The 25,404-nt window shown below is 37.2% G+C and overlaps 1 protein-coding gene across 1 annotated transcript in view; it reads left to right on the forward strand.

Moving 5' to 3' along the window:
* Nucleotides 1–1,302: 1,302 nt before the first annotated feature.
* COL5A2 (collagen type V alpha 2 chain) overlaps nt 1,303–25,404 on the forward strand; it is a 155,161-nt gene continuing 131,059 nt past the window's right edge. The window contains exon 1 of the mRNA XM_022567234.3: nt 1,303–13,121. Within this exon, the coding sequence (XP_022422942.1) occupies nt 13,025–13,121 (97 nt within the window). The 5' untranslated portion in view covers nt 1,303–13,024. The remainder of the gene's footprint in view (nt 13,122–25,404) is intronic.

Genomic DNA, 25,404 nt, shown 5'->3' on the forward strand with positions numbered 1-25,404 from the left:
ATCCTTTAAATGTCTGGCTTAATAGAATACAGCAGATTCTCATATTTACATCTGATTTCAATCTGTTGCCATATTTTGTTGTGGTTAAAGTATATGAAAAAACCTGGCCTTATACAGATATGTGATTGGAAAAGGGAAAACTTCACAGACTCACCCTTACCTCCAACCCCCTAAAAAAAAAAATGTCTTAGGAGCACCCAGGAGTACTTAGACCCTTCTCTGAGGTAGAGGAAGAACTGGAAGTCAGATCTAGGTTTGAGTCCTGCGTGATTTACTTACTAGTGGTGTAATTTTGACATTTCATGAAACCCCACTGAACTAAATGTTAGTTACCTGTAAAATGAGATTTGTATCCCACTGTGCCATTGAGAAAAGTCATTGTCATTGTGGAACTCCTTTGCAGTATCAAAACAAAGACTTGAGATCCAATACATGTCATTTTTCTATTTTCTCTGTTTAATCAGATACTGTCTTTTATAGTAGTAGTTATATTTTCAGCTTTCATAGTCATAAATGGTAAAGGAATAATATTTTAATTCTGTGCATGACTTCTAAGCAAATGGAAAATCTGTCTTTTTTTTTTTTCCAGAAGGCTATCAAACTGTCCTTGTCATTATTCTTACCCATCCTGTGTCTCCAAACTCTTGCTCTCCTCTTAGCACATTCTGTTATATCAATGTTCAAGTTGGAAGTTCTTTCTGAGTTGAGGCAATCTAAATGGAACCCTGCCAAACCAAGGAATATTACATTGCTCACTTGTCTTGTCCTTTTACCCATTGAAAATACGCTTTTAATGGCTAAAAATAACTTCAGTATCCGCTGTCCATTCTTAAGCAAAGAAATGAATAAGGTTTTTCTTAAACAGTCTATTTAATCACCTTTTAAGGGTCGTAATAATGAGAATGATAGCTTATATTTTATTAATTTTTAGAATTTATGAAGCTCATTCATGAATAGTCCCTGTAACAATACTTGGAAATATGAAGGGACATTTACTAACCCCTTTTGCAAACAAGGAACTGGGCTCTGATGATATATGAGGTCCTCCTCAGGTCAAGAGGTTAATCAGAGACTGTCCCAGGACCAGAGCTCATGTTTCCCAAGGCCCAGTACTGTCAGTGATAATATTCTGTAGAACAAGATGAGTTTTTGTAGTTTTTTTTTTTTTAACCTAAAATCATTTTGATTATACTAGCTATTCATTCCCTGTTTTCAAGATTTGGAATTTGGAACTGTATTTATCTTTCCAGATATTTTAAAGGGCTAGTAACACTCGCGGGCTTAGATAAGATAGGGACCTACAGATGAGTGTTTTCTACTTCTCTTTGCTATGTTGACTCAGGCTTCTGAAAAACCACTTTGGAGTGAGCTTAGAAGATGAGATGAGGTTGCTATGTGAAAAACAGAATTCAAATCTATGTATGGTTACTGATTCATGCACATTTTTTCTTGAGCTATGTCTTCTTTTGGAAGCTAAGATATGGGTGTGGTTCTACAAGAAACAAAACCATGCAGAGTATTAGAAATGCTTTTATTTTTTGCTACAAGACTAAAGATGTGGGGATATTAGCAGTATCTTTCTGTGCCTCTCTAATGACAGAGAGTTCTGAAGAATCCAGTACAGTAGTTTATTAGTTTAGTGAAATCATTAAAAAATCATTGTACCCTGAAATATAATAATTAACATAGATATTATCTTGAAATACTGACTAGACCATTAAAAGATAAAGGTATTGTTAAGGTTGGTATTTATTGCAGTTAGCTTTTAAATATTTTTTGCCCCCTCTTCCCATCTCTTTTACTGTAAATACTTTATACTTTAAAAATATTTTTACCTAATAAGTTTTTAAGTGTAAGTAAATATAAGTTTTACTTAAATACTTCATGCTTTTTAAAACATTGAGTTTTTACTTCCCCACTTTGTAGTGTGAAGTGGCCTATGATTTAACTCTGCTAGATTACCTTCAGTTTCTCTGAGTCACTTGAGTGTTCTCCTGTGTGTCTTCCCTAACCTCCCTTCAGCCCATCTTTGTTGGAGCGCTATTCATTCTTTGATGCTCTGCTTAAATTCCACCACATCCATAACTTCTTTCCAGATTCCTCATGATTCTAAGTGCCTTTTTTTTTTTTAAAGAGGATGTTGGGGGTAGGAGTTTATTAATTAATTAATTAATTTTTGCTGTGTTGGGTCTTCGTTTCTGTGCGAGAGCTTTCTCTAGTTGTGGCAAGTGGGGGCCACTCTTCATCGTGGTGCACGGGCCTCTCACTATCGCGACCTCTCTTGTTGCGGAGCACAGGCTCCAGATGCGCAGGCTCAGTAGTTGTGGCTCATGGGCCTAGTTGCTCCGCGGCCAGGTAAGCCCATGAAGAACCAAGACTAGGTCCAATATATATTTGCATCCTCAGAGTAATCTCCTGACAAATGTGCATTGTATTGAATTGCATATAACTTCTGAAGCCACAACCTCCTCTTCCTTAAGTAAGTAGGATGGACATATTAGGATGAGCAAGGTATATTTGAAATGAGGGTTTTGCGCTCATGCCTTTAGGCAGTTATTTATTAATTCTTCCTATTACTGATGATTTCCATGTCACAAATAATTGAAGTAATTGGGAGAGATTCATAAAAATTGAACAGAATCCAGGATAAGTTTAGTAAATTAAGTACATTGTGGCTTTTGGAGCCAACTGATGGGCCTTAGAGATTGACTACAAGATGTGAATTAATAAAGGGTCTCTTCTTACAAATAAATGTGTGTAAAATTAATTTAGTTAGTTTAACAGGGAGAGAAATTGCCAAATGTTTAAGTGTCCCTTGATTGCTTTAACTGTGTATTTATGGAGAAGAGATTTCAGATGTCCCAGGAACAGTTTTGTGGATTCCTCTCATTCCAGAATCATGGAAGTGGAGATGATGCTGAAAGGGAAGACAAGGCACATTTATAAAATTTCACTCATCCAATAATATCTTATGATTGCAATTATTCCAGAGAAAACAAAAGTAAGTCTTTGTAAAACAAGAAAATGAGATCCATGTGTTCCTCCTAATCTCATGAGATGATATCACTCACATACTTAGAAAAATTAAAATAATACACTATTCGACTGGTGAGTGAAATCCTGCCTTAGTGTTTTCTATGTATTAGGAATAATAACCCATTTTTTTGGTAATAAGTGGTCGTAGGAGTCTTTGCTTTTCTTATCCTTGGGTGTCAAGGAGGACTCAGACTTATGTTGCTGCAGTAACCTAAGAACATATTCAAAATCAAGTTTATAAATTGCTTTTCTGCCCACTCTTTTTGTGTATGTGTATGTTTTTGTATATAGATATCTACACATTTTAATTAAATAGTAATTAGGGCAATGTGTGATAAATATACAGAATGCTCCTGATTTCTAAGCCATATAATCAATGAGCCACTGGGTCCTTGTGGTATTTAAAGCATTAAAAATCTTGGCTACAGAGTGACTAATTTTAATATTTAATTAACTTTAATTACTGTGGTAAGAGCTTATCTTAATTTATATTTGTATATTTATACCAAAGTGAGCTCATTGATTCCTTGGAGATATTTAAATAAAAATTATAATCCAAATGCATTGTATGTTTTTTTTTTTTTTTGCCGTACGCGGGCCTCTCACTGTTGTGGCCTCTCCCGTTGCGGAGCAACAGGCTCCGGACGCGCAGGCTCAGCGTCCATGGCTCACGGGCCCAGCCGCTCCGCGGTATGTGGGATCTTCCCGGACCGGGGCACAAACCCGTGTCCCCTGCATCGGCAGGCGGACTCTCAACCACCGTGCCACCAGGGAAGCCCCACTGTATGTTTTTTAATCAATAATATATTTTAGCTTTTTCATGATTATTAAAGTACTTACATATGACAAATAATTGTGATAATAGAGAATGTGAGCAGAAGTTTCTGCTTTTCAGCATTAAGAATTGACCACTGCTGGCCATTTCTTATTTGATATATGCATATCATATGGGAGGGATATATGCATATCAGAGGGAGATAGGGATGAATCTTTTTATTACTCATAGATTGTCTAAAAAAGTGTTTTAAAAAGTTGGCATTGAATACTCCTGACATATTGATAACTGATGTAATTATTGGTGTAATTATTTTTCATATTCAAACACTGGACACAAATGTAAAATGTAAAACAAAACTACAACATAAATGACACTTGAAATGGCAGGTTATAGAAAATGCTATGCTTTCTCAACAGCCAATTTACAAAAATTTCTTTTATTACCTCACAAAGGCAGAGAATTCCACAGCTCTGTAAAACTAAAATGAAGTTACTAAAGGGCCTGAAGGAGTAGTTTGTCCCAAGACACAGGAAAATGTAAAACATTAAACAAAATACTGATTGAGGTATGAAATGTGATAAGATGTCTCATATTGATTTCCTTGCCCTCTATCTACTGCCCTCTCCAAGCCAAGGACCAATTTCCCAGACCTCTGGTCACCACATAGTTGTCAATTGAACAATGTAAGAACTCAAAAGTCTGATGGGCTGAATGACTCCTTATTTTGTTGAGAAACAACTTGAGACTCTCAGGACTTTAATTTTTTCAAAGCAGTATACAGAGCATGGCAAGCTCATTTGGTATAAATGGCCTTTGGTGTCACTGAGTTTCTGGACAACTTCCCCTTTGTAGCTTGTACATGCTCCTGCCATCTAAAAAGTTTCCCTCAGGGGAAGCCCTGACTCATGGACTCTCATTTTAGCTACAGAGAATTGTCTATTCTAATACAAACAATCATCCACATTTCAGGATTTATCAGGCTTAATAAATAAGGGATTCATGGTTAAGAAAGAGGAAATAAATGTTTTAAATGTAAACATAGTGTTTTTTAAAAAAGGAATGAACTACTGATACATGCAACAACATGGATGAATCTTAGAACTAGACACAAAAGGGTACATACTGTCTGATACCATTTATATAATGTTCTGGAAAGCTATGGGCATTGAAGTCAGATCACTGTTGCCCCGAGTGGGGTTGGGAGGAGAAGGTTGACTCCAAATGGAGGCACTTTTTGGGGTAAAGAAAATATCCTCTAGATTGCGATGGTGGCTACACGATTATATACCTTTGTCATACTCAAAGGACTGTACTTTGAGTACATCTCAAAAGGTGAATTTACTCTATCTAAAATGTGCCTTAATAAACATGGCATAGTTACCTTTCTTGTGTGTGTGTGGTGAGAACCTTTAAGACCTACTCTCTTATCCAGCCTGAGGACTCTCTTGATGCTGTCTTCCTAGTTAGTAAAGTTGAATTATATTATACTTTAATTATTATGAAGTACAGTGCAGAGAGTGCTAGGACTTGGAAACCATTTTTGAAACTATTGTTTGCATTGTCTGAAAGGTCACTTAATCTCACTGAATCGCATTGTAAAATGGGAATGATCATTCTGCTCATATTATTTCACTGGGTTATTGTGAGTCCCAAAGAGTATGTGTGTGCTCAAATAGTATGTGAAGAATTGGGTGCTATATGAGCCAACATGATTTATCAGATCATTTATAATTTTGGCTGACAGGACTCTCCATAACTTCTTTTTTTTTTTTAAAGATGTATAAAGTTTTATTGAAATACATTTAAAGACATGAATAAGTGGAGACATGCCATTTTTATTAGGAGAAAGATTCAATATCATTAACACATCTATCCTTTCCAAATTAATCTCTCAACTCAATGTAAGTCCAATAAAAATAATAACTGGCCTTTTCCTGGAATCTGACAAACTCAGTAAACAATTTATATGAAAGAGTAAAGGAACAGGAAGGGTGGAAGTGATTTTCATGATTAAGAGGAGTGGGAAGAGCTGACTTATTAAGTTATCAAGGTTTACTGACAACAACAGTAAGTAAGCACGGTGCCACTGACACAGGGATACATCAACAGACAAAGGGAGGAGGCTGGAGAACCCGGGAGCAGACCCTCATGTATGACAACGTATAACAGCAGTGACATCACAATCAGTGGGGGAAGGATGGACTAGTCAGTAAATAATGGCTATTCAAATGAAAAAAAAAAAAAGAGTATCTCTAACTTATATACCAAGAGCAACAAAAACAAACCCAAACAAAACATCCAGGTGGATTAAAGACCTAAATGTGAAATACTTCCAGAAGAAAATACAGGAGTAGGGAGGATTTCCTAAAGAAGACACAAAAAGCACAGACTACAAAGTAACAGATAAAAGTTTTCACATTCTCCATAACTTCTAAATGTGACTGTTGATTGCCTTAAGAGATAAGATAATATTTTGAAAGGTAAAATTGCAAACTTTTCTCAAAATATGACATGCTAAAATATAAACATCCAGATTAAAATGAAAGTTCATATTTTAAGAATTTAAAAAAGAAAATATTTCTAGTTATGCCTAAATGTAAAAAGATATATTTACAATACAAATATTCAGATAGAAGTAACCTATATTTGTAAAGTTTGGATATAGATACCATTAAATTAATTGGTTCATATATTTGTTTACTTGAAAAGCTATTATACTGAAGGCATTTTGAGAGATTCTCTAAGTATTGTCATTTGTTTAAAAAAAATCAGTGATGGCGTTTAAGGTAAAGAAATAAACATCATATAATTTCCTTGAACTTCAGCGTCTTAAGAGAAAAGACTGTGAAAGCAGAGTTCCAAACCTGGACCTAGCCATTTCTTGACTAGTACGTCATTTCTTGACTTGTCTAGTATGACTTGACACAAGTTATTTAGCTTCTATGAGCCTCAATTTCCTTTCTTCATCTGTAAAACAGAGAAAATAAGAGGACTTATTCCATAGTATTGATTTGAGGATTAAGTTAATGAGTACATGCAAAGTACTTATATAGTATTTGACACATAGTAAGTACTTAATACATTCTAGCCATCATTATTATTATTGTTATAGTTATTTTACAATGGCTTTCAGCCAGAAAGGAAGTATATTCACAATATGCAGTCTTTTTCTGTTCAGAAACTGTGGTTTTGCTGTTTTATAGCAAATATGTGTAGACAGGCACCTAATCAGTTATGTGTCCTCCTTCTACTCATTTATGTTTCTGTTCCTTGCTTAGGTATTTCTTTGACTAGAACCATCATATTCCTAGTCCTCTGGGGATGACATCTTGTCAATAAATCATTTTTATTTATGCTCACTGTTTCTTCTGTCGTGGCCATTCAATCATCAAGTTCTACTGATTCTTTACTAAACAACATGGGTTCAACAGTAACTATTAGGCACATATAAATAACCAGACAATATCTGTAATCTTCGGGAGCTTTCAGTCTGGCAGAGAAATCAGACGTAAATATTGTGTGAGGTTAGGGAGGTCCATACAGAACACATCGGTCAGTTCTGTGAAGGAGCAGACTAGTTTGTCAGGGGGGCAACACTTGAGCTTTGCTGGCTCTATCATCTACTTAGTTGGCAGAGGTGTCCTCCTCAAATGTGCACTTCAGCTTCTCATAAGTCATCAGTGAATTTATTTCCACAGTATAGTCTGAATTTCTTTGCTTCTTTCTATTTCCATCATCTCTCATTTGGACTAAAAGTGCTTCCTAACCTGTGTCCTCACTTCCGTTCTTGCCTTGCTATAATACATTTCTCACAAGCCATTCAGATTTTTTAAAAATCAGTAAATTAGAGCACGTCACTCCTTTGTTAAAAAACCCTCCTTGAATTCTCACTGCATTTAGAAAATAATCTAAACTCCTATACGTGACCTGCAAGACTTTACTGACAGACCTCATCTCCAGCCTTACATCATATCAGGCTAGCCATAATGGCTTTCTTTCTACTCTTTCACACTCAAAGCTTATTCCTATCTTTGGTAAGAGGAATAATGACCTCCCAAAGATGTCCATGGCCTAGTGTCTAGAACCTGTGAATATGTTACCTTACATGTCAAAAAGGATTTTGTGATATGTGATTAAGGATGTTGGGATGGGGAAATTGTTCTGGATTATTCAGGTGGAACCAATGCAGCCACATATGCTATTATAAGCAGAGAACCTTTCCTGGCTAGGGTCAGAGAAAGAGATGTGACCCCAAAAGTAGTGTCAGGGTGATGCTATGTTGCTGGCTTTGAAGATGAGGAACAGGTCACGAGAATGTGGGTGATCTCTAGCAGCGTGAAAAGGCAAAGAAATGAATTCATCCCTAGATCCTCTCAAAAGGAGTGCAGTCCTGCTGACACCTGGATTTTAGCTTAATGGGACCCAGGCTTCTGACCTATAGAACTGTAAGATGATGCATTTGTGTTGTTTTAAGGCAGTAAGTTTGTGGTAATTTTTATGGCAGCCCTAGAAAATTAATACACTATTCCAGGCCACTCATGTTCCCTGTCCCCTCTGCTTGGAATGCCATTTTCCCCCAGTTCTCCAGGGACAGATCCTTTTCAAATTTTAGGTCTCAGATTCACTATTACCTCCTTACAGAGTCTACTCTTATGGCCTTATCTGCAGGATCCTTCCCACCACTGACTCCTGAGCAACTCTAAAACAACACACTGTTTATTTCCTTCATGGCGTATCCCTGTCTGGAATTACCTTGTTTGCTCACTTATTCTGTTTTAAGCTCCATAGCATCAGGGACCTTGTCTGTGTTGTTCACATCTCTACTGCAGACCTTGTTTGTGTTGTTCATACTACATCCTTAGTGCTTTGATTAGAACCTGGCAAATAATAGACAATCAACAAATATTTGTTGAATGAGAAAATGAATTAAACTGGGGAGGTGGTTATTTCAGGCAAAGGTCAGAGCCTGAATAAATTTTGAGGTGTGAAATTGCTTATGTTCCTGGGAAAATCTGTGTTTCCAATGGCTGAAGCCAAAAGAGGAAAGTAGAGGGAGATGGGACCAAGAAATAGGCATTTTCCTTCTCCTCCTTCATTACTATTACTGTTATTATTATTTTAAAATATCATGTTGCTATATCATGTAAGTACATAGGAATTAGCGAATATAAAAAAAAATAGACTTACAGGTATAGAGAATAAATTAGTGTTTACCCGTGGGGAGAGGAAAGGGGGGACTACATAGGGGTAGGGGATTAAGAGGTACAAACTACTATGCACAAAATAAGCTACAAGGATATATTATACAGCACGGGGAATATAGCCAATATTTTATTAAAATAACTTTAAATGGAGTATTAGCTATAAAAATATTGAATCACTATGTTGTACACCTAAAACTAATATAATATTGTCAATCAGCTACAATTTTAAAAAAATGCAAGCACATAATAAAACCAGCAAGACTCAGTGAACAATTGATGTGGGTTGAAGAAGGAAGAGTGTCCTCTGTGTCTTATCTTTGGGACTAGGGTAATTGTGGTAGTGTTCATTGGTATTGAGCTACATGGACTTGTCCAGAGGGAGATGTTCAAGCACTTAGAAATACAGGTCCACAACTCAGGAGGGAAGCCTTGACTGGAAGTTATTAGCATGTAAACGGAAATAAAATCAAGGGGTCTAGTAGTTAAAGTAGATCAAGATAATGGGCAAGGAGAGAAAAAAGCTGATAGTACTGACACCAATACTGGAGAGCACAATAACTTTCTGAAAGGAATTAGCAAAGGAAATTTGACCCCAAAAACAGAGGAGGAGGAGGAGTATGTGGGACCAGGAAGCCATGAGGGGAAATAGTTTCAGTAAGAAGAAGGGAGTAGTCTGAGTATCAAACACAACAGGAGGAAAAAGGAAAGATCTTTGGGTTTATCAACAAAGGGGTATTGGTGTCTCTTGTGGTGCTGGTGATGACATCCTGATGCACAGGGTGAAGTATAACCAGGAGGGGAAGGAGAGGAAAAAAAGAGATGGTAGAAGATGTGCAGTCAAGGGAAACCTTTGGTTTTTTGCTTCTTTTTTTGAAGAAATTGAGGAAGACACTGACAGAGTAATGTCTCGAAGGAAATGTAAAGGGAAGGGATAAAGAGTGCAGAGGGAGGGACTAACCCTGAAGGGTGCTGAGACACCTTCTGAGATTGTAAGTATTGGTATCAAGTAGATCTAAAAGCTAGGAAGCAGGGAGAACACTCACTTTGGAATAACAGAAACCTAAATCTACCGCTTATTAGCTTAGCAAACTTGAAACTTCTTTGAAGCGTAATCCCTTTATATATGACTTGAGGAAATTAATAAATACCCTTTCAGAGGGCTTCCCTGGTGGCGCAGTGGTTGAGAGTCCGCCTGCCGATGCAGGGGACAAGGGTTCGTGCCCCGGTCCGGGAAGATCCCACATGCCGCGGAGCGGCTGGGCCCGTGAGCCACGGCCGCTGAGCCTGCACATCAGGAGCCTGTGCTCCGCAGTGGGAGGGGCCGCAGCGGTGAGAGGCCCGCGTACCGCAAAAAAAAAAAAAAAAAAAAACCCTTTCAGAGTTGATGTGAAAAATTGGATTAGTAAAAATTGACCCACTAGGCCCATATTATTATAATATGCACAATTCATCGGAATTGTGACAGATTTTTGAGCTCTCCACCCAAGCACTGAGGCCTAGAATCAGTTCTTCATGGACTGAGAAATGGTCAAGTCTTCCTGAATTCAGCCGCATCTATTAAACAGACACACCTGGTCAATACCTGTGTATGTTTTACTTTTTTCCAAATTATAATGTAGGATCCTAAAGCCAAACATAGAAAAAAAGCCCAAGTCACAAATCTAGCAAGGATAAGAGAGAACGCTAATAATTTATCTCAGCTCTCTTGAAAATATTTGCTCTGCCTCTATCATACCATGTGCTTTTGGTATGATGGAAAGAGGAGGCTGGGACTGGAGGAAACTGTGAGAGGTTGCCTTGGATTTTAAATCTTTCTTATAAAAGCTGTGTTTACACTTAAATTTAAAATAACTATTGATTTGCTGATAATAAGTGTTTTAAAGCAGATACTAAGATGCTGGTTTGAGCAAGCACTGAGTGTTTATGTACACTGATTCTGCTACAGGTCCTGTTCCTGTTTAGTTATCATCTATGTGCTCTCAGCATTTAGAATACTTTCTGCGAATTGCAGATTCTCCATAAATGTCCTTAGTCTCTGTGGTTCAGTAAAGATTCCATACAAGATGCCTGAAAATTGTGCCAACCCTTTGGTTGGGGTGTTGATGTCTAAAACAGTTTCAAAGTAGAATAGAAGTGGCAAGCACATGGAGTGAAGTTTTTTTTCTCTGCATTTTCCTGTTATTCTTTTTGAATATTTAGCAAGGGGTTTTTCAAGTTCTGGCCTCTCTCAGATATTCTAGTTAGAATTAGCAGAAGGGTGATTTTTGGTTCTTACTCGGCCCATTCGTTTAAGTGGGAGCAGGGCATTTAAGCGTGGTGGTGCCAGAAGTATTTAATTGAAATGCGACGTATTGAAGTGAAAAGCTAGACTGAGGGGTACAGCTGCGTGGAGAGTTGACCTCCTCTGGAATACTTTTCTGGAGATTCCAGCTCCAAAGCAAAAATTCAAAGTTTCTTGGATTTCTTCTATGAAGAAAAGTGAGGATAATACATCACTTACCTAATCTTACCCTATAATCTCTCCTTTCTCTGAATTTCTCCTAAGCTTAATGTATCCCACACATATGTATATGCTCTCGCTTACATTTCTTGTTTCATGTAAATTTCTTTTCTTAGTGTCTGCACGTGTTCCTTGGAGACAGTGGGTATGCCTTTCACTTACTTTGTGTCATCCTCTCCCTCCAGTGCTTAGTGCAGTGCAGGGTTCCTGATCACTGCTGAGTAATTATAAACCATTGACTCACCTGTGTTGTGTAGGACAGACATTCTGATTCTGGGTAGACTCAAGGTAGCAAACGTATTAGGTTATGTGGAACACTCGGAGGTCATTAAGATCTTGGCAAGCATGAGTGTGGCACAAAAGTTCATGAATAATGCTCTTGAATGGCAATTGCAACTGGAACTACCAAATTCCCTGAAAAGCTGGTTTAGGGGTAATAATACCAACATCTACTTTTACGTAGTTCTTTGCAACTCAGAACTTAGTTAATAATATATTACTTGTTTTAATGTCACTAAACCCTGTCCACTGGTCAGGGCAAAACTCTGTTCTCAAATGAGAAAATTGGAGTGCACAGAGATAAAGGACTTTGTGTTTGCAAAACGGGTGAGTGGCAGAGCTGATGTCTGAAGCGAGGCTTTTTGCATCCAAATACAGTGTCCTTCCCATTACTCCACACTAACATAGTGGACTGCTTTTTTACATAATAAAACTCTCTGGGACAAGAAGGACCCGCAAATGTGTTTCTCTAAATAAGAGAGATGGAGAGATAAGGAGACAATCTTAATTCAAAGTATGATGCATTTGTCAAATAGTTTCTTCACCTGGACATTTAACGGTCCCCTTCCAGTATCTGGGTAAAGAAACAGAATGTAGCAAGGGGACAAGAATGAGTCCTCTTTAGTAAAAAGAAAGGGTTAAAATTTGTTCCTTTGAAAGTTTAAGGTGGACAAGGATCCTGAATTATCTAGACATCAAAAACTAGGCTGAAAGTCTGTATTTCCTCCCTATAGGGAAAAAGTGAAGGGGTGTGTGTCTGGGAAAAGGGTAGGGAGGGGAGAATAAGTCTCTTTCCTTCTAACAGGCTTTCTTTAAAAAAAAAAAAAAAGGGAAAGAGAAACAAACGTTTGTTTCTGTGATTAAGCCCCATTTATGTTTAAAACATAAATGAAATCGGGACAGTTCAAGGCACTGAGGCGCGTGTTCTGATTTGGTTGTTTACTATCAATCAGACCGTTGCTTGGCAGACACTGGATGGTTATGAGCCTGAACAAGCTGAAAAGGGGCAGGAAAAGAAGTGGAGGCAGCATTCTTCCTATTTAAAGCTGCATCGCTTGAAAAAAGTTTTCGCAGACTGTGCCGGAGCTGGTGCTGAAAAAGGGGGTTTTCAGAGGCTGCCCTGGGGCTGGTGCTGAAAGAAGAGCCCACAGCTGACTTCATGGTGCTACAATAACCTTAGAATCTACTTTTCACTCCCAGGAGGACCCACATGTCTAATATTTAGACATGATGGCAAATTGGGTGGAAGCAAGACCTCTCCTCATTCTTACTATTTTATTAGGGCAATTTGTCTCAATAAAAGCCCAGGAAGAAGATGAGGATGGTGAGTTTGCCGTTTGCTTTCCTTGTGGTGTTTATTGCATAGTTTGGGAAATAGGTGGAATGTTAAGCCTCAGGAAGAGCATGAAGAGGAGGTTCTGATTTGAAGTTGAGAAGGGGGCTGACAGATTTGCACCTGGGAAACAGCTCGGAAGACAATCGGGATGTTTGTAAATCCGGAGCTTCCACATCTGCGGTTCGAAGAGTACACTACTGAATATTTCTGGGAAAGCCTAGGATAAGTCCTTTTGCCTGAATGTGGAGAGTGGGAAGTTTAAAAGAAAAGGAGAGTGCTTAAAACAGAGCACTAAAGGCACTTTTAGTGAGAGGAGTTCTGTTCTGTGGGCTGGAGTTTTCAGAGCAAGGAGAAGTCGCAGCAGAAGCAGGGTAGGGTGGAGTCTTTTTTGTACTGAACTTCAGCTGCTTCATAAAATTCTTTGTGTAGAAAAACCTCTGCAGCCAGTCTGATAACTGATTTTTTCTTTGTTTTTAGCTCCTTATTTTTCTCTCTTTACAGACTTCTACGTCTTTCCCATTTTCATTTGTGATCTTACAATCACTTTTGCTTTCTGAGAGGCAGCCTCGTTTCTTTCCCCATGGCAGAAGTTGATAGAAGCCAGATTTCTTATTTTCCCACCCTACTGACTTGATTATCAGGACAGTGGTGGTTCCCTGTTGGATGGCGGAAGGCAGGAAATCCACATGCCTTATATAATTTATTTATCAAGGAGTATTTTATTGGCATTATTCATTAGACACAAGTTTCCTTTCTTTTCTTTTTTTAAAATGTGAGACAAATCTTGACTGGTTATCGATTTTTTTTCCTTTGAAATTTGCATATGTTAGGGTTGGGTTCTGTGGAATGTTAAGCAAAAATGCATGGCTGCTATAAAATATAAGAAAATATTTAAATTGGTTCCACTGATTATTAAATCCTTCTCCTCCAGGCCTGAAGTTTCAAATACGGACATGTACTGTTTCATAATAGGCCATTATAGATTTTCATAACAATTTAACATCAAACTCAAGCTTTTAAAGCTTAGCATATTTATTAAACTTTTGTTATTGTCTTTCATATATATTTTTGTGTATATATACACATATGTATGCGTGTATATATATTTTTTAATACCTGCTTCTGTGTATTTTTGCTCTGTAAATGTTCATAAAATTAATATAGAAGCCACGAGGTCTAAAAAGCATTTAAAAAGTGAAAATAAGAATCTGGGATGAATACCCAACAATCTGTCCAGAGTCCCATAGAGGGGGCACTTTCTAAAATCTTGGATCTTTTTATGTTACTTTTTATGTTTTTGAAAATGAGACAATTTATAAAAGATGAAACTTCTTCAGTTTCCTTGTAATGTTGTGAAAAGCATGTACAGTTTGGAAGGGTTGGGGAGATAATTTAATAGGAAGTAGAAGTCAGGAAAGGGGAGAAATAAAATACAGAAAAATTACAATAGAAATAGAAAAATCTGAACATAAAAGAAGTAGTTGATTCCCCTCCCCCACCAAAACAACCAACAACTTTCTTTTAAAACTTAATTAACACAACTTTCCTTGTTAATATATTTTAAAATAAATAACTTACATTTATAAAGTATGAAAATAATTGAACATGTAAATAAATGTTTCCTATAAGCATATGGAGTAGGCCATATGTTGAAAGACTTTCTCAAATAGTTGTAATTACATTGTAGGTGTTTCTGAAAAATGAGCAGAGTTCAATTTTCCTTAATACTAATTTACATAAGTGTTAGGAATGTGAGGCTTGATGGAAAAAGTCCCTGATTCCATACCAACTCTGCTCCCCCCCAGTATAACCAAACAGCATAGAAACTGGAATTCCAAACATTATATTTTACAGAAAAAGGGTAATTGCTTTCATACGTATTATAAAAAATAAATTCCTCAGTTTTATTACTCAAGCTAAGAGAATATATGTAATAAAAATTCAAAAGCAAAAGAAAATAGTTATGGTCCTAATTAAAGTTGATGTAGAAAAGAATTCCAGAATCCAGAATATTCAGAGCTACATAACTTGTATTTACTTACCATGCATATTTTAGTTTAAGTTATATTGTGTGGTACTTGGCAATACTTTATTTTCCCTGTTCAGGCTTGTCACAAGCTTAATAGAAGTGTCAGAATTTTGAAACTCCATGTGATTTTTAAGTTTGGGGAAGAGTAAGTTCAGGTAAATGTTTTAAACTAAAGAAATATCTAAGGCACACATGCAAAACAAGTATGTTTTTCAAATTTTAGCTCTAAGTCATATAATGTGGTATTGGTTTTGTGTGCAAATATGTCCCCTTTGAATGAGGAGACCTATTATCATATGTAAGTACATATTTGTGAGCTTTTATTTTTTTCTTTTCAGGACTTCAAGGTATATTTTTCTTCTGTTTGACTGTGATTATTTTTACTGGAAATTTAAAACATATTTTACTTAGTTACACAGTACCTGTCTGATAAAAATACTTATGAATGATGAAAGAAAGTAAATAAGTTTTAGGCTGTTTAGGCCAAAATCATTACCACTTCTCACTAAATTTTAAGAACTGAATTGATTTTTTAAATTCATAAAAATGAGAAAGTTTGAGAGTTGGGCTAACTTTAGTTGAGACTACTAAGTAAAATTAAGTAACAAAAATGAGTTAAGGTGACAAAATCAGCTTTTCATGAGTTTCTGTGTGTGTGTGTTTATTAGGGGAGTGCTTTGAGAGGTTCCCCATTTGTTTTTTGTAGGAGAAAATACTAGTGCATTTATAGTAATTTTTATATTCCTAAATAAAGGTCTAACACCTAGTGAGCTTATATACATTCTTGTTATTAGAAGTGGACATACTTAATCTTGGAAAATAATCTCTGATATCAATCATTGATTTCAACAACAGAGAAGAAATGGAGAGAAGGGAGGGTGCAGAAATGTACCATTTTATTTCCAGAGACTATAAATGTCAGTGCTTCTCAGAGGCACTGAGAAGGTAGGTAACATCAATAAGTGAAGCAAGCGAGTGTTTGTACGTCAACAGGAGATGGTGGGCCTGTGGAGAACTGAAGATGCATGCCCACTTGAAGACAGTCACATCTAATGTTTTCAGAAAGCATTGCCTAAGCCAAGTGCAATATATTTGAGTGCCAGGTTTGGCTCCTGGACCATAAATTTGCAACCCTCTGTGGCAACCCTACACTAATATCCTGGACCCAAGCCAACTTCTGATTACTAAGAGATGAGGGGCTCACAGTCCTTTCTATACCATGGTCTCCTGCATTTTTATTATATTACGTCTACCATTTATCTCATTGTTAAAATACAAATATGAAGAAACCAATGCTTAACACTCAGCAGTACTTGGATGGGATGATTTTAAAGGAGGTACAGAATACAAATACATAGCTTAAGATACTTTTCACTCATAAATTGTTTTAAACTCTTTACTACTGGAATAGATACTTTGAATCATGTAGGATATGCAAAATTTTCTTTTATAATGGATGTTTTAATCTAGGTCTATCTGCATATAGCAGAATGCAGTAGTTTAAACAAAAAAAAGTGGTTCTTTTCCTTATATAAAATAAGCTTCTAGTTAGGTAGTGAAAGGCTGGTATACCAGCTCTACAAAGTCATCAGGGATTCAATTTTTTTCTAGCTCTCTCATATCCCTAGGGTACAGTCCTTGATGTTATGTTCCTAGACAGCTGCTGGAATCCCAGCCATTATATTTACTTTCCTGGCATCTGGATAGAGAATGGGAGACAAAGGCTGTGATTCCCTCTTTTTTAATGGAGACTATTAAGTCATCATATCATTTCAACTTACTTGAAAGTTGGCTAGAATTTAGTCATATGGCCGTACAAAGTTACAAGGACTGCTGGGAAATGTAGTCTTAGCTGGATAGCACTGGCAGTGTACTCTACTGAACAGAGTTATGTTATGAAGGATATAAAAGGGAGAATAGCTATTAGGAGGCAACTATAATCCCAGCCACAATGAGCATAATTGTCAACTAGTGGAACAGATCTGGTTTCAATGGACAGAATATAGTTGAGTAACCTGACTTACCCTGGTTATTGTTCACTTCTGAGCAGACTACAAAGCCAAGAACACGGGATGGCACTTAAATACTAGGTTGTAATTCTTTGCAATTCTTTCCTTATTCTCTTCAGATAAATTTAAAAGTACCTATAACTTTTATTCAAATTAGAACGAGGCTTTATTTTGAAGAGTATCTCTCTATATATGTAGATTGGTAGATTGATAGTTATAGTGAATCTTTATACTGACAAATGCAGTGTATACTTTGACCATGACTCTTTAAGTTTGTTGGTAAGCGATCCACAGATCAGTGTTGAGCTGGCTGCATAAAGAATCACGTGAAGAGCTTGTTGCCAATATAGATTCTAGGCTCCCTTTGTTTCCAGATATCCTGATTTGGTAGATTTGGATGGGATCTGGGAAGCTTTCAGGTGATTCTGATTCATGCTGGTGAACCACCGTATTGAATCTGTACCTAACACTCTTGTCTTGATATGACACCATTTGGCTTCCTGTTCTAAGGCTACACACTGTGACTTTGGCAATAGCTTGCTATTCTAGTCATTCCTTTCACTTATAAGGCTGCTTAATTGAAGTTTATATATAAACCACTGCAAATTCACCATCATTTCTGGAAAAACATCTCAAGGCCCAAATCCTCCTCATGGCAGGTTAGGTGAATCATTCTACTATGCAAAGGACACAGACTATTAAAATGTATTTGCAGGTGAATATATAGTTTTCTTTTTCTCTCTTTTACTTCCTGCTCTTCACACTTCTATCTTATCAACACAGGCCTAAAACTCATTGTGTTGATCATTCTAGACATGCACATAATGTAGTATGTAAAGTAAAAACATAAAGAGAAAGCTTTGTTTTTAGAGGAGGAGACTTAGAAGACTGAAGTCATGTTAATCTATTTTTTTCTTTTTTTAATCAAACAGCTTGCTCCTACTTGAAGGATAATTCATACATCATCACTTAGCCTTATATGGAAATTCATAAAATATTTAAAAATGGATTAGTCACTTTTTGACTAATTTTTTTTCTCTGAGATTACAACATTGAAAAGTTTAGATTTACACATGAGAGATATAATGATAGTAGGAAAGAAAGACTAAAATCGTTAATTATTAATTGACCTATTGTGTACATTTTGGCAAGTTGAACAAGTTCATATAAGACAATGGAATGGTTGGAACATATGGACCGTTCAGTTTTCCTCTAAATTTCTTTCCATGTAAATTTCATGTGGCTTTTTCTAAATTTCATTTAAGGCTGAAGAACTGTTATATACAAAGAGTATCTATCCTTGGCATTTGCGTGAGGGGTAGTCTATCCAGTGGAAAATTTTGCCTTAAAGTTGTGACTACATTGCTGGCCTTAGTGTTCTTATTTTATTTTATTTTATTGATATGTTTACAACTAAACTCCTCAACAGAAATCAGGATGGTTCCATCATATACTGAGTATATTCTCTAAGGAACAGTATATCAGGGACATTACAATAGCACAAGATTTTCCTTACTCATGTGTTGCCTTCTACAGAGAAGGCAGTAATATTAACAATATTAATAAATTAATATTAATAAATAATGAACTTTGTCCCTATCTGCTTTCTGGTATAATGTTCAAACTCAAAAATGTTTCTATGCTTTTTTTAAAAAAATTTAGTTTAGATCTGAGAAGGAGGAAGGACTGTCTCACAGTTGGTTTCCTTTTTCTTTTCTTTTCTTTTCCTTTCTGGGTGTCTGCTCAATCACAATTATAAATTCAGTTTCAAGATGACAGTATTCTCGGTGGAAACATTGCTTGCAACATAAGCAATCACAGCCTTGTAGTCTATATACTTTAGTAAGTAAAGTAAGCCACAGTCCAGCCATCATTGGGAGAACACCTTAGTTCTGGTCCATCTCTGCTATTTAGCAGTCTTGCTACCTTTACAGTCCTTTAACTTTACCAAACCTTTGGGTCGTCATCTGAAACTGGAGAATTTATACACACTCCTGTTAATCTGATGGGACTCTTAGAAGGGTCATTTGGGAACTTTACTTGAAGGCACTTTTAGAGCACTTAAATGAGACACAGAAAGTGATATTACAATCTGATTTCAGTCATCACAGATACAAACCTTGGTGGTATATTTTTTACTTTCGCCAGTTTTTTTTTTTCCTGTTTTTTTTTTTTTTTTTTTTTTTGCAGTACGCGGGCCTCTCACTGTTGTGGCCTCTCCCGTTGCGGAGCACAGGCTCCGGACGCGCAGGCTCAGCGGCCGTGGCTCACGGGCCCAGCCGCTCCGCGGCATGTGGGATCCTCCCGGACCGGGGCACGAACCCGTGTCCTCTGCATCGGCCGGCGGACCCTCAACCACTGCGCCACCAGGGAAGCCCTCGCCAAATCTTTGAATATGTTTTGAAGAAACTTCCAGATTTGTTCTCCTTCTGTACTTTGTTCTCCATCTCCTGGAGGAAGTTGCTCCATTAATCATGCTCTCTTTTCCATAACTCCAACAACTTCCTTTCTATGAGCTCTTTCCCCTTAGCCTGTAAACAAGCTCACCTTTCTCCCAGGGTCTGTGTCTGCCTCCCACCCTCTCTTTATTCTTGGCCCAGCTGCTTTAAAGGAGCAGAACAGTTTTCTGTCTGCCTCCATGCCCTCACTCATCCCATGCACTCTGACTTTTGTCCCCTCCATTCCACTTAAGCTCTTCTGGTAATGTGTGATGTTACAGTGGGCTCCTTTCACCTACCATTGACCACTCCAGCTTTCCTGAAAGGCGGTGCTCTGAAGATTCTCCCTCTACCTTCCTGACCTTTCCCTCTCAGCTTCATGGGCTCCTTCTCCTTATTTATCCCTTAGCACTTTGTTTTCTCATAGGATTTTGTCCACTGGTCCTTTCTGTATATTCTCTCCCTAGAGTATCTAGGAATCTTACTTGCAGGGTTTTGGTTAACAGCTAATTGCTGATCATTCTCAAATCTCTCTCTCCAACCCTGACCTTCCACATCTACTTCAGAATACCCAGTTTCCCACTGGATGGTCCATAACCACTTCAAGTTCAGTGTATCCCAAACTCAATTCATTATCTTCCCTCCAAGACAGGATCATCTTTCTCATGTATTCTTTTTTTTTTTTTTAATGCGGTACGCAGGCCTCTCACTGTTGTGGCCTCTCCCGTTGCAGAGCACAGGCTCCAGATGCGCAGGCTCAGTGGCCATGGGTCACGGGCCCAGCCTCTCCGCGGCATGTGGGATCCTCCCGGACCGGGGCACGAACCCGTGTCCCCTGCATCGGCAGGCGGACTCCCAACCACTGCGCCACCAGGGAAGCCCTCTCATGTATTCTTTATGTCAGTTAAAAGCAAGATCATCCTACCTGGTTATTCAAGCAAAAGTCTAATCAGTCACTAAACTCTACCATTTTACCTGCTAAATATTCCTCATGTATACCTCCTCTCCCTCTCTACTACAAATGCCTAAGTTTAGGCTCTCATCATCATATTGCAGTATTACTACAATTTACTGCAGTAACATCTAACTTTGTCTCTTGCCTCCCATGTGACTACTTCCCAGCCACACCTATAGAGACCCCCTCTGTTGCCACTGTGATATAAAACTAAAATCTGATTACCTCATTACCTTCCTTAAAATCTTCCATTGACTCCCATAACTTGAGGAAAGAATAATGTTCAAGCTCCTAAGCAAGGCATACAAGACCTTCCATGATCTGGCCCATTTCTAGAATTTTAGTCACAGTCACTATCATTCTTTGCCTCAAAATAGAAATTGCCTGTAGTTCTCACCTCTCACTACACACGTGCACACACACGGTTCCTTTTTTTAAGTCTATTTCCCAGGTTCCACTTCATGTCATAAATTTATTTTATGTATTAAGTATATGATAGTTATTCCATGCATATACGCCAATGAATATTTTTGAAAATCTAAAAAATATCTCTCCCACTATTTATTCATTCAAATATGAGTGAACTGATTTCAAATTCAGGATTTTCAAATTATATTTGCATATTCTTGAGCAATTTTCTTGATGGCTCTATGTCCCAGTGCTTTTGTCTATAAAATTAGAATAGTAATATTTACCTTAAATAATTATTTTGAAGACTATCATGTATATAAACCACCTACAGAGTAGTATGGCTCCCAACAAATACCAGGAGCTCATCAAATGATTATTGATATCATTATCCAACATTATTATCCAGTTGATATTATTATTCCATTACTATTTAGTAGTATAACAATAATAATAAGTGCTTATTGGGTAATTATAAGAACCAAAATGTTAGATGTTATGGAAAAAATAAACAACCTTTGCTCTCAAAGAGATTAAAATTAGTGTAAACTTAAAATGCAAATTTTATTTACTGTTCTACTATGGTCATTTGGACAATATCTCAGTATTTTCATCTAAATCTAAATAGGCTATATTGTAAGCCCATTTATAAATTTTACCCTTCAAATAGCAGAGCTTTATTGTAGCGTCTTCTTGTGTAGGTTTATATGGGAAAAAACAAAGGAAACAAAAAGCTCTTTCCGTTGAATACTTTCTAATGACCCTGTGATTTGAAGCATCACTGCTGCTCTCCTGTTTCTCACCGCCACAGCGTTTCATTCTCTGTAGTCGTTCCCAGGATGTAAGCAAGCCAAGCACGATCCGTTCCATGCCCCAGTGCTACCTCATGTCTGTCTACCAGCTCTGTCTGTTTCAGAGTTTATTTTCTGAAAATATGATAGTCATAAAAGTCTGTAGTAAAAATTGGAAGCTTATTTTCCACACTGCATTGCCCTGTGTTGTATCTGGAATGAGAGGAATTGCTTCACTGCACAGGGATTTACATCGCAGCTCACAGGACTATTTGGATACAGTAGAGGGAGTGACTGTCTTTTCTCAGACTTTGCAGCAAGTCTCTTCATTTTCCAAAGGCTGCTGGTTTCTTCACTCCCTTCACTCCCAGGAGATTTTTGTGAAATTGACTCCAGAAAGCAGAAACTGGTGTAGGATGTAGGCACATTCTTTATACTCACACTTTCCTTACTTTGCTGTACTTTTCTTTCTTCTCAGTTTTTCAAACTTAAACAGAATGATGGGTTTGACTTGGCAGGAGGTGTGCACATGGAATTTCACCAGATAATTAGTAGCTATGAATTCCTTTAATTAAATCTTGTTATTCAGTATAGCTGTTCTGTGGCTGTCAGCTCTAGAGTTTTTCATTATGGAATTTTAAAGTATGGGTGCTTCCCTTAGCAAATACAATTTATTTATAGAGATTTAATATTTTCATTTCATTTATTTTTCATTTAGTATTTCTTAAATAGCAGTTATATACTTATTATTCTCTCCTGAGGGAGAAGAACCTATCAGATTTATTTATGCTAGTTTGAAATTATTTTTAAATTTTTCTTTTTCATTCTTTCCAGAGCTTTCTATTGAAGAAATAATTAAGTTACAGTTTAATTCAGAGCATTATGTTTCTCATGTTAGTGCTAAATTTTTAGCTAGAGTTTCCGGTAGGATGGACTGGTGGGTGAACAGTGAGGTTAACTGGTTACCATGGGAAGATGAACTACAAAGAAAAAGTTCCTAGTTTTCTGGTCTTTGGCTAAAAACACAAACCCTCTGAAGTTTTATAAAGAAGGCTTATACTTTCATTTGAGAGGGCAGAAGGGCACTGGCCATTCTAAGGCAAATGAGTGATTCTGATATGAGAATCTTCTTTTATGAGTTTGTACAGAAAAAAAGAAAAAGAGACTTGGGGGCAATGAAGGAGGAACAACTGAACATTCCATCAAGAGCTTGTGTTTAAGCTTTCAGGTGCTGCAAGTGTTATGTCTTTCTGAGTGTTCACAAAAAAACACTTCTTTCTCCAGCCCTTCCCCATTTCCTCTTAAATCTTGATCTCTACACATTAGATTAGGCATGTGTTTGTCTGTATTTTTATTTTTCTCCCTTAAGCACAGTAAAACTGAACTGAATTTTGCTGAGAAACAACTGATAAATTCCTGAACCAGCGGAGTGCTTATTAGCCTGGGAAGATTTCAGGATACTTTGAATCTGTTTGTTTTATTTTTTTAAAAAGTAGGCTAATTCCTTTATGTAGAGAATGAATCAAAATTGAAACAATTAGTTCTAAAGAGATTAATCCGTGGATACATTCAAAGTTCCATTGGCAGTGTTTGTGTTTGGGTATGTGAAGGATGATGAAATAAAATTAAATCAGTATTTTATGATAATTAGTATTTTTATGGTATTTTGGTATATTCAGAATATAAATATTTCATAAACTTGCCAGAGCTATATTCACCTGAGCTACCTTGTGCCCCTTCCACATCTGTTCCATGTTGCTAAAGTCCCAGGAGGGTAAGCAGGTCCAGTTTTAAGAAAACAGTTTTGAAGTAGGTGACTTTTAAATTAAATTAAATTTCTTTTTAGGGAAATACGCTTTCAACCTCCTTTCAGTTTGAAGGAAAGGCATTCAGGAATCTGCCTGAGAATCAAGGTCTCACACTGAAGCTTTATGTGCATGTCTTCTTCCCAAATTTGGTTCAAATTACAGAATTTTTCTTCCAACCTGACCTCCTCTCAAAACTTACCTGTTTGGTGTCCTCTTCTTCTCTACTCCTTGGGAAACTAGTCTACAACACGTGCCCTCTCTAGTCATTGTTCCAGTGCACCCTTTAAAAAATATTACTCCTTTGTAATTGAGTATATTATATATGGTAATTTGCCTTTTATGATTTTTTTCCCCAATATTCTCTGGCCATCAGGATCAGCTGACATCACAGCTCTGGGTGAAAGTCCCAGTATCGGATGGACTCTATGGCACTATAGGTGGATAAAACACAGCTGTCATGGGCATCCTGTATTTGTCTGTGGAGGGTTCTACAGTCAAGACATTAGAATCACTTCAAACCTATTCTAATAGAAACTGAAAGTTGCCTTAGTATAATCAAAATGGAAATTTGCCCACAGGATTCCGACTGTTTCTGAAGAGGACTTCTGAGTTTCTTCAGGATAGAACCATGTGATGGTGCATCATGTGGAAAGCATACATGCATGGGAAGATGGGTTCTCTGTGGGTACACAAGGATACCAATTAGCAGTTGGCTCAGATAGCCTCATTGAAATCATACATTAAAATGTAAGGCTCCAATCTAATGTGGGGCTCCCTGACCATTCCTGTATCATGTCTTGTGGGATTTATTTTGAGAATTTCAGAGAGGTTGGGGAAGTTCGTGATATCTCTTAATTTTTGTTCTTTGATTTCTCTAATTTTTTTGTTTACCCTATATTCCTAAAACATAGTCATTTTAGAATGAATAAATAAATAAACACAACCACAATACTATATCTCTGTTCTTTTGAGCTAATGGCATAGATACTCGTAACTAGGCCTATAGGCTGTAGGAATAGGGCACTATCTCACAATGAGATTTTTTAATTCTGGGAAATTCCTTCGGTTCCCAATTATTACCATTTTTCTACACTTAGAACCTTTAACAGTGAGCAGTTTCTACATTTAGAACTTCTTCTTTTCCATTTACTTTCAAAAAGCAATTAACGGAGCCTGGGTCTTTGGAGTCTCAAATTCGAATCCTGAGTTTGCCATTTGCAACCTTGTGACCTTGAGCAAGTTACTGATCTTTGAGATTCAGTTTTCTCATCTGCATATTGAAGAATTGAATTCAAATTTTGATGGGGGGAGCAGAATCCCTGGGACAGAACAGGGCCAGGAATGGGGGAGAGGAGTAGAGAGAGGTATAATTGCGAGGTTTGAAATGGCAATAAGGAATTTTTTTTTAATTTCATGTTTTTCCCTTGGGCCAGGCCTTTGCTCAGCTCCAGATTATTCACAAAGCAAGTCAGGAAAAGCAAACTGGCACAACTCCTGAAAGTTATACTTTGGTATTAGGATGCATTTCGCAAACTTAGTGGTACATATACTCATTTAATTTTATTCTTTTTTTTCTAATATAATGATTTTGGCGATTGTTTGCCCATTTGGTTCAGGTAGCGTTCAAGAAAAGTGAAACTATGCTCAATACATAAAACATTTGTTTACTTTCTTGATATTTTACTGGTTCAAGACAGACTTATTTGGACCCTGGCAATGTTTTTATGAGGGATGGCATGCACCTCCACCTGGGTGGTCAATGCAGAGGAAGGAGCTCTCTGAGCTGATTCAACTTCTACTGACTCAACATAGCAACAGGGTGCAAAGAGCACT

Source organism: Delphinapterus leucas, chromosome 8 (genome assembly GCF_059928025.1).
Source record: "Delphinapterus leucas isolate spDelLeu-1000000601 "Yukka" chromosome 8, BTC_Dleu_Yukka2, whole genome shotgun sequence".
Taxonomy (NCBI): Eukaryota; Metazoa; Chordata; class Mammalia; order Artiodactyla; family Monodontidae; genus Delphinapterus; species Delphinapterus leucas.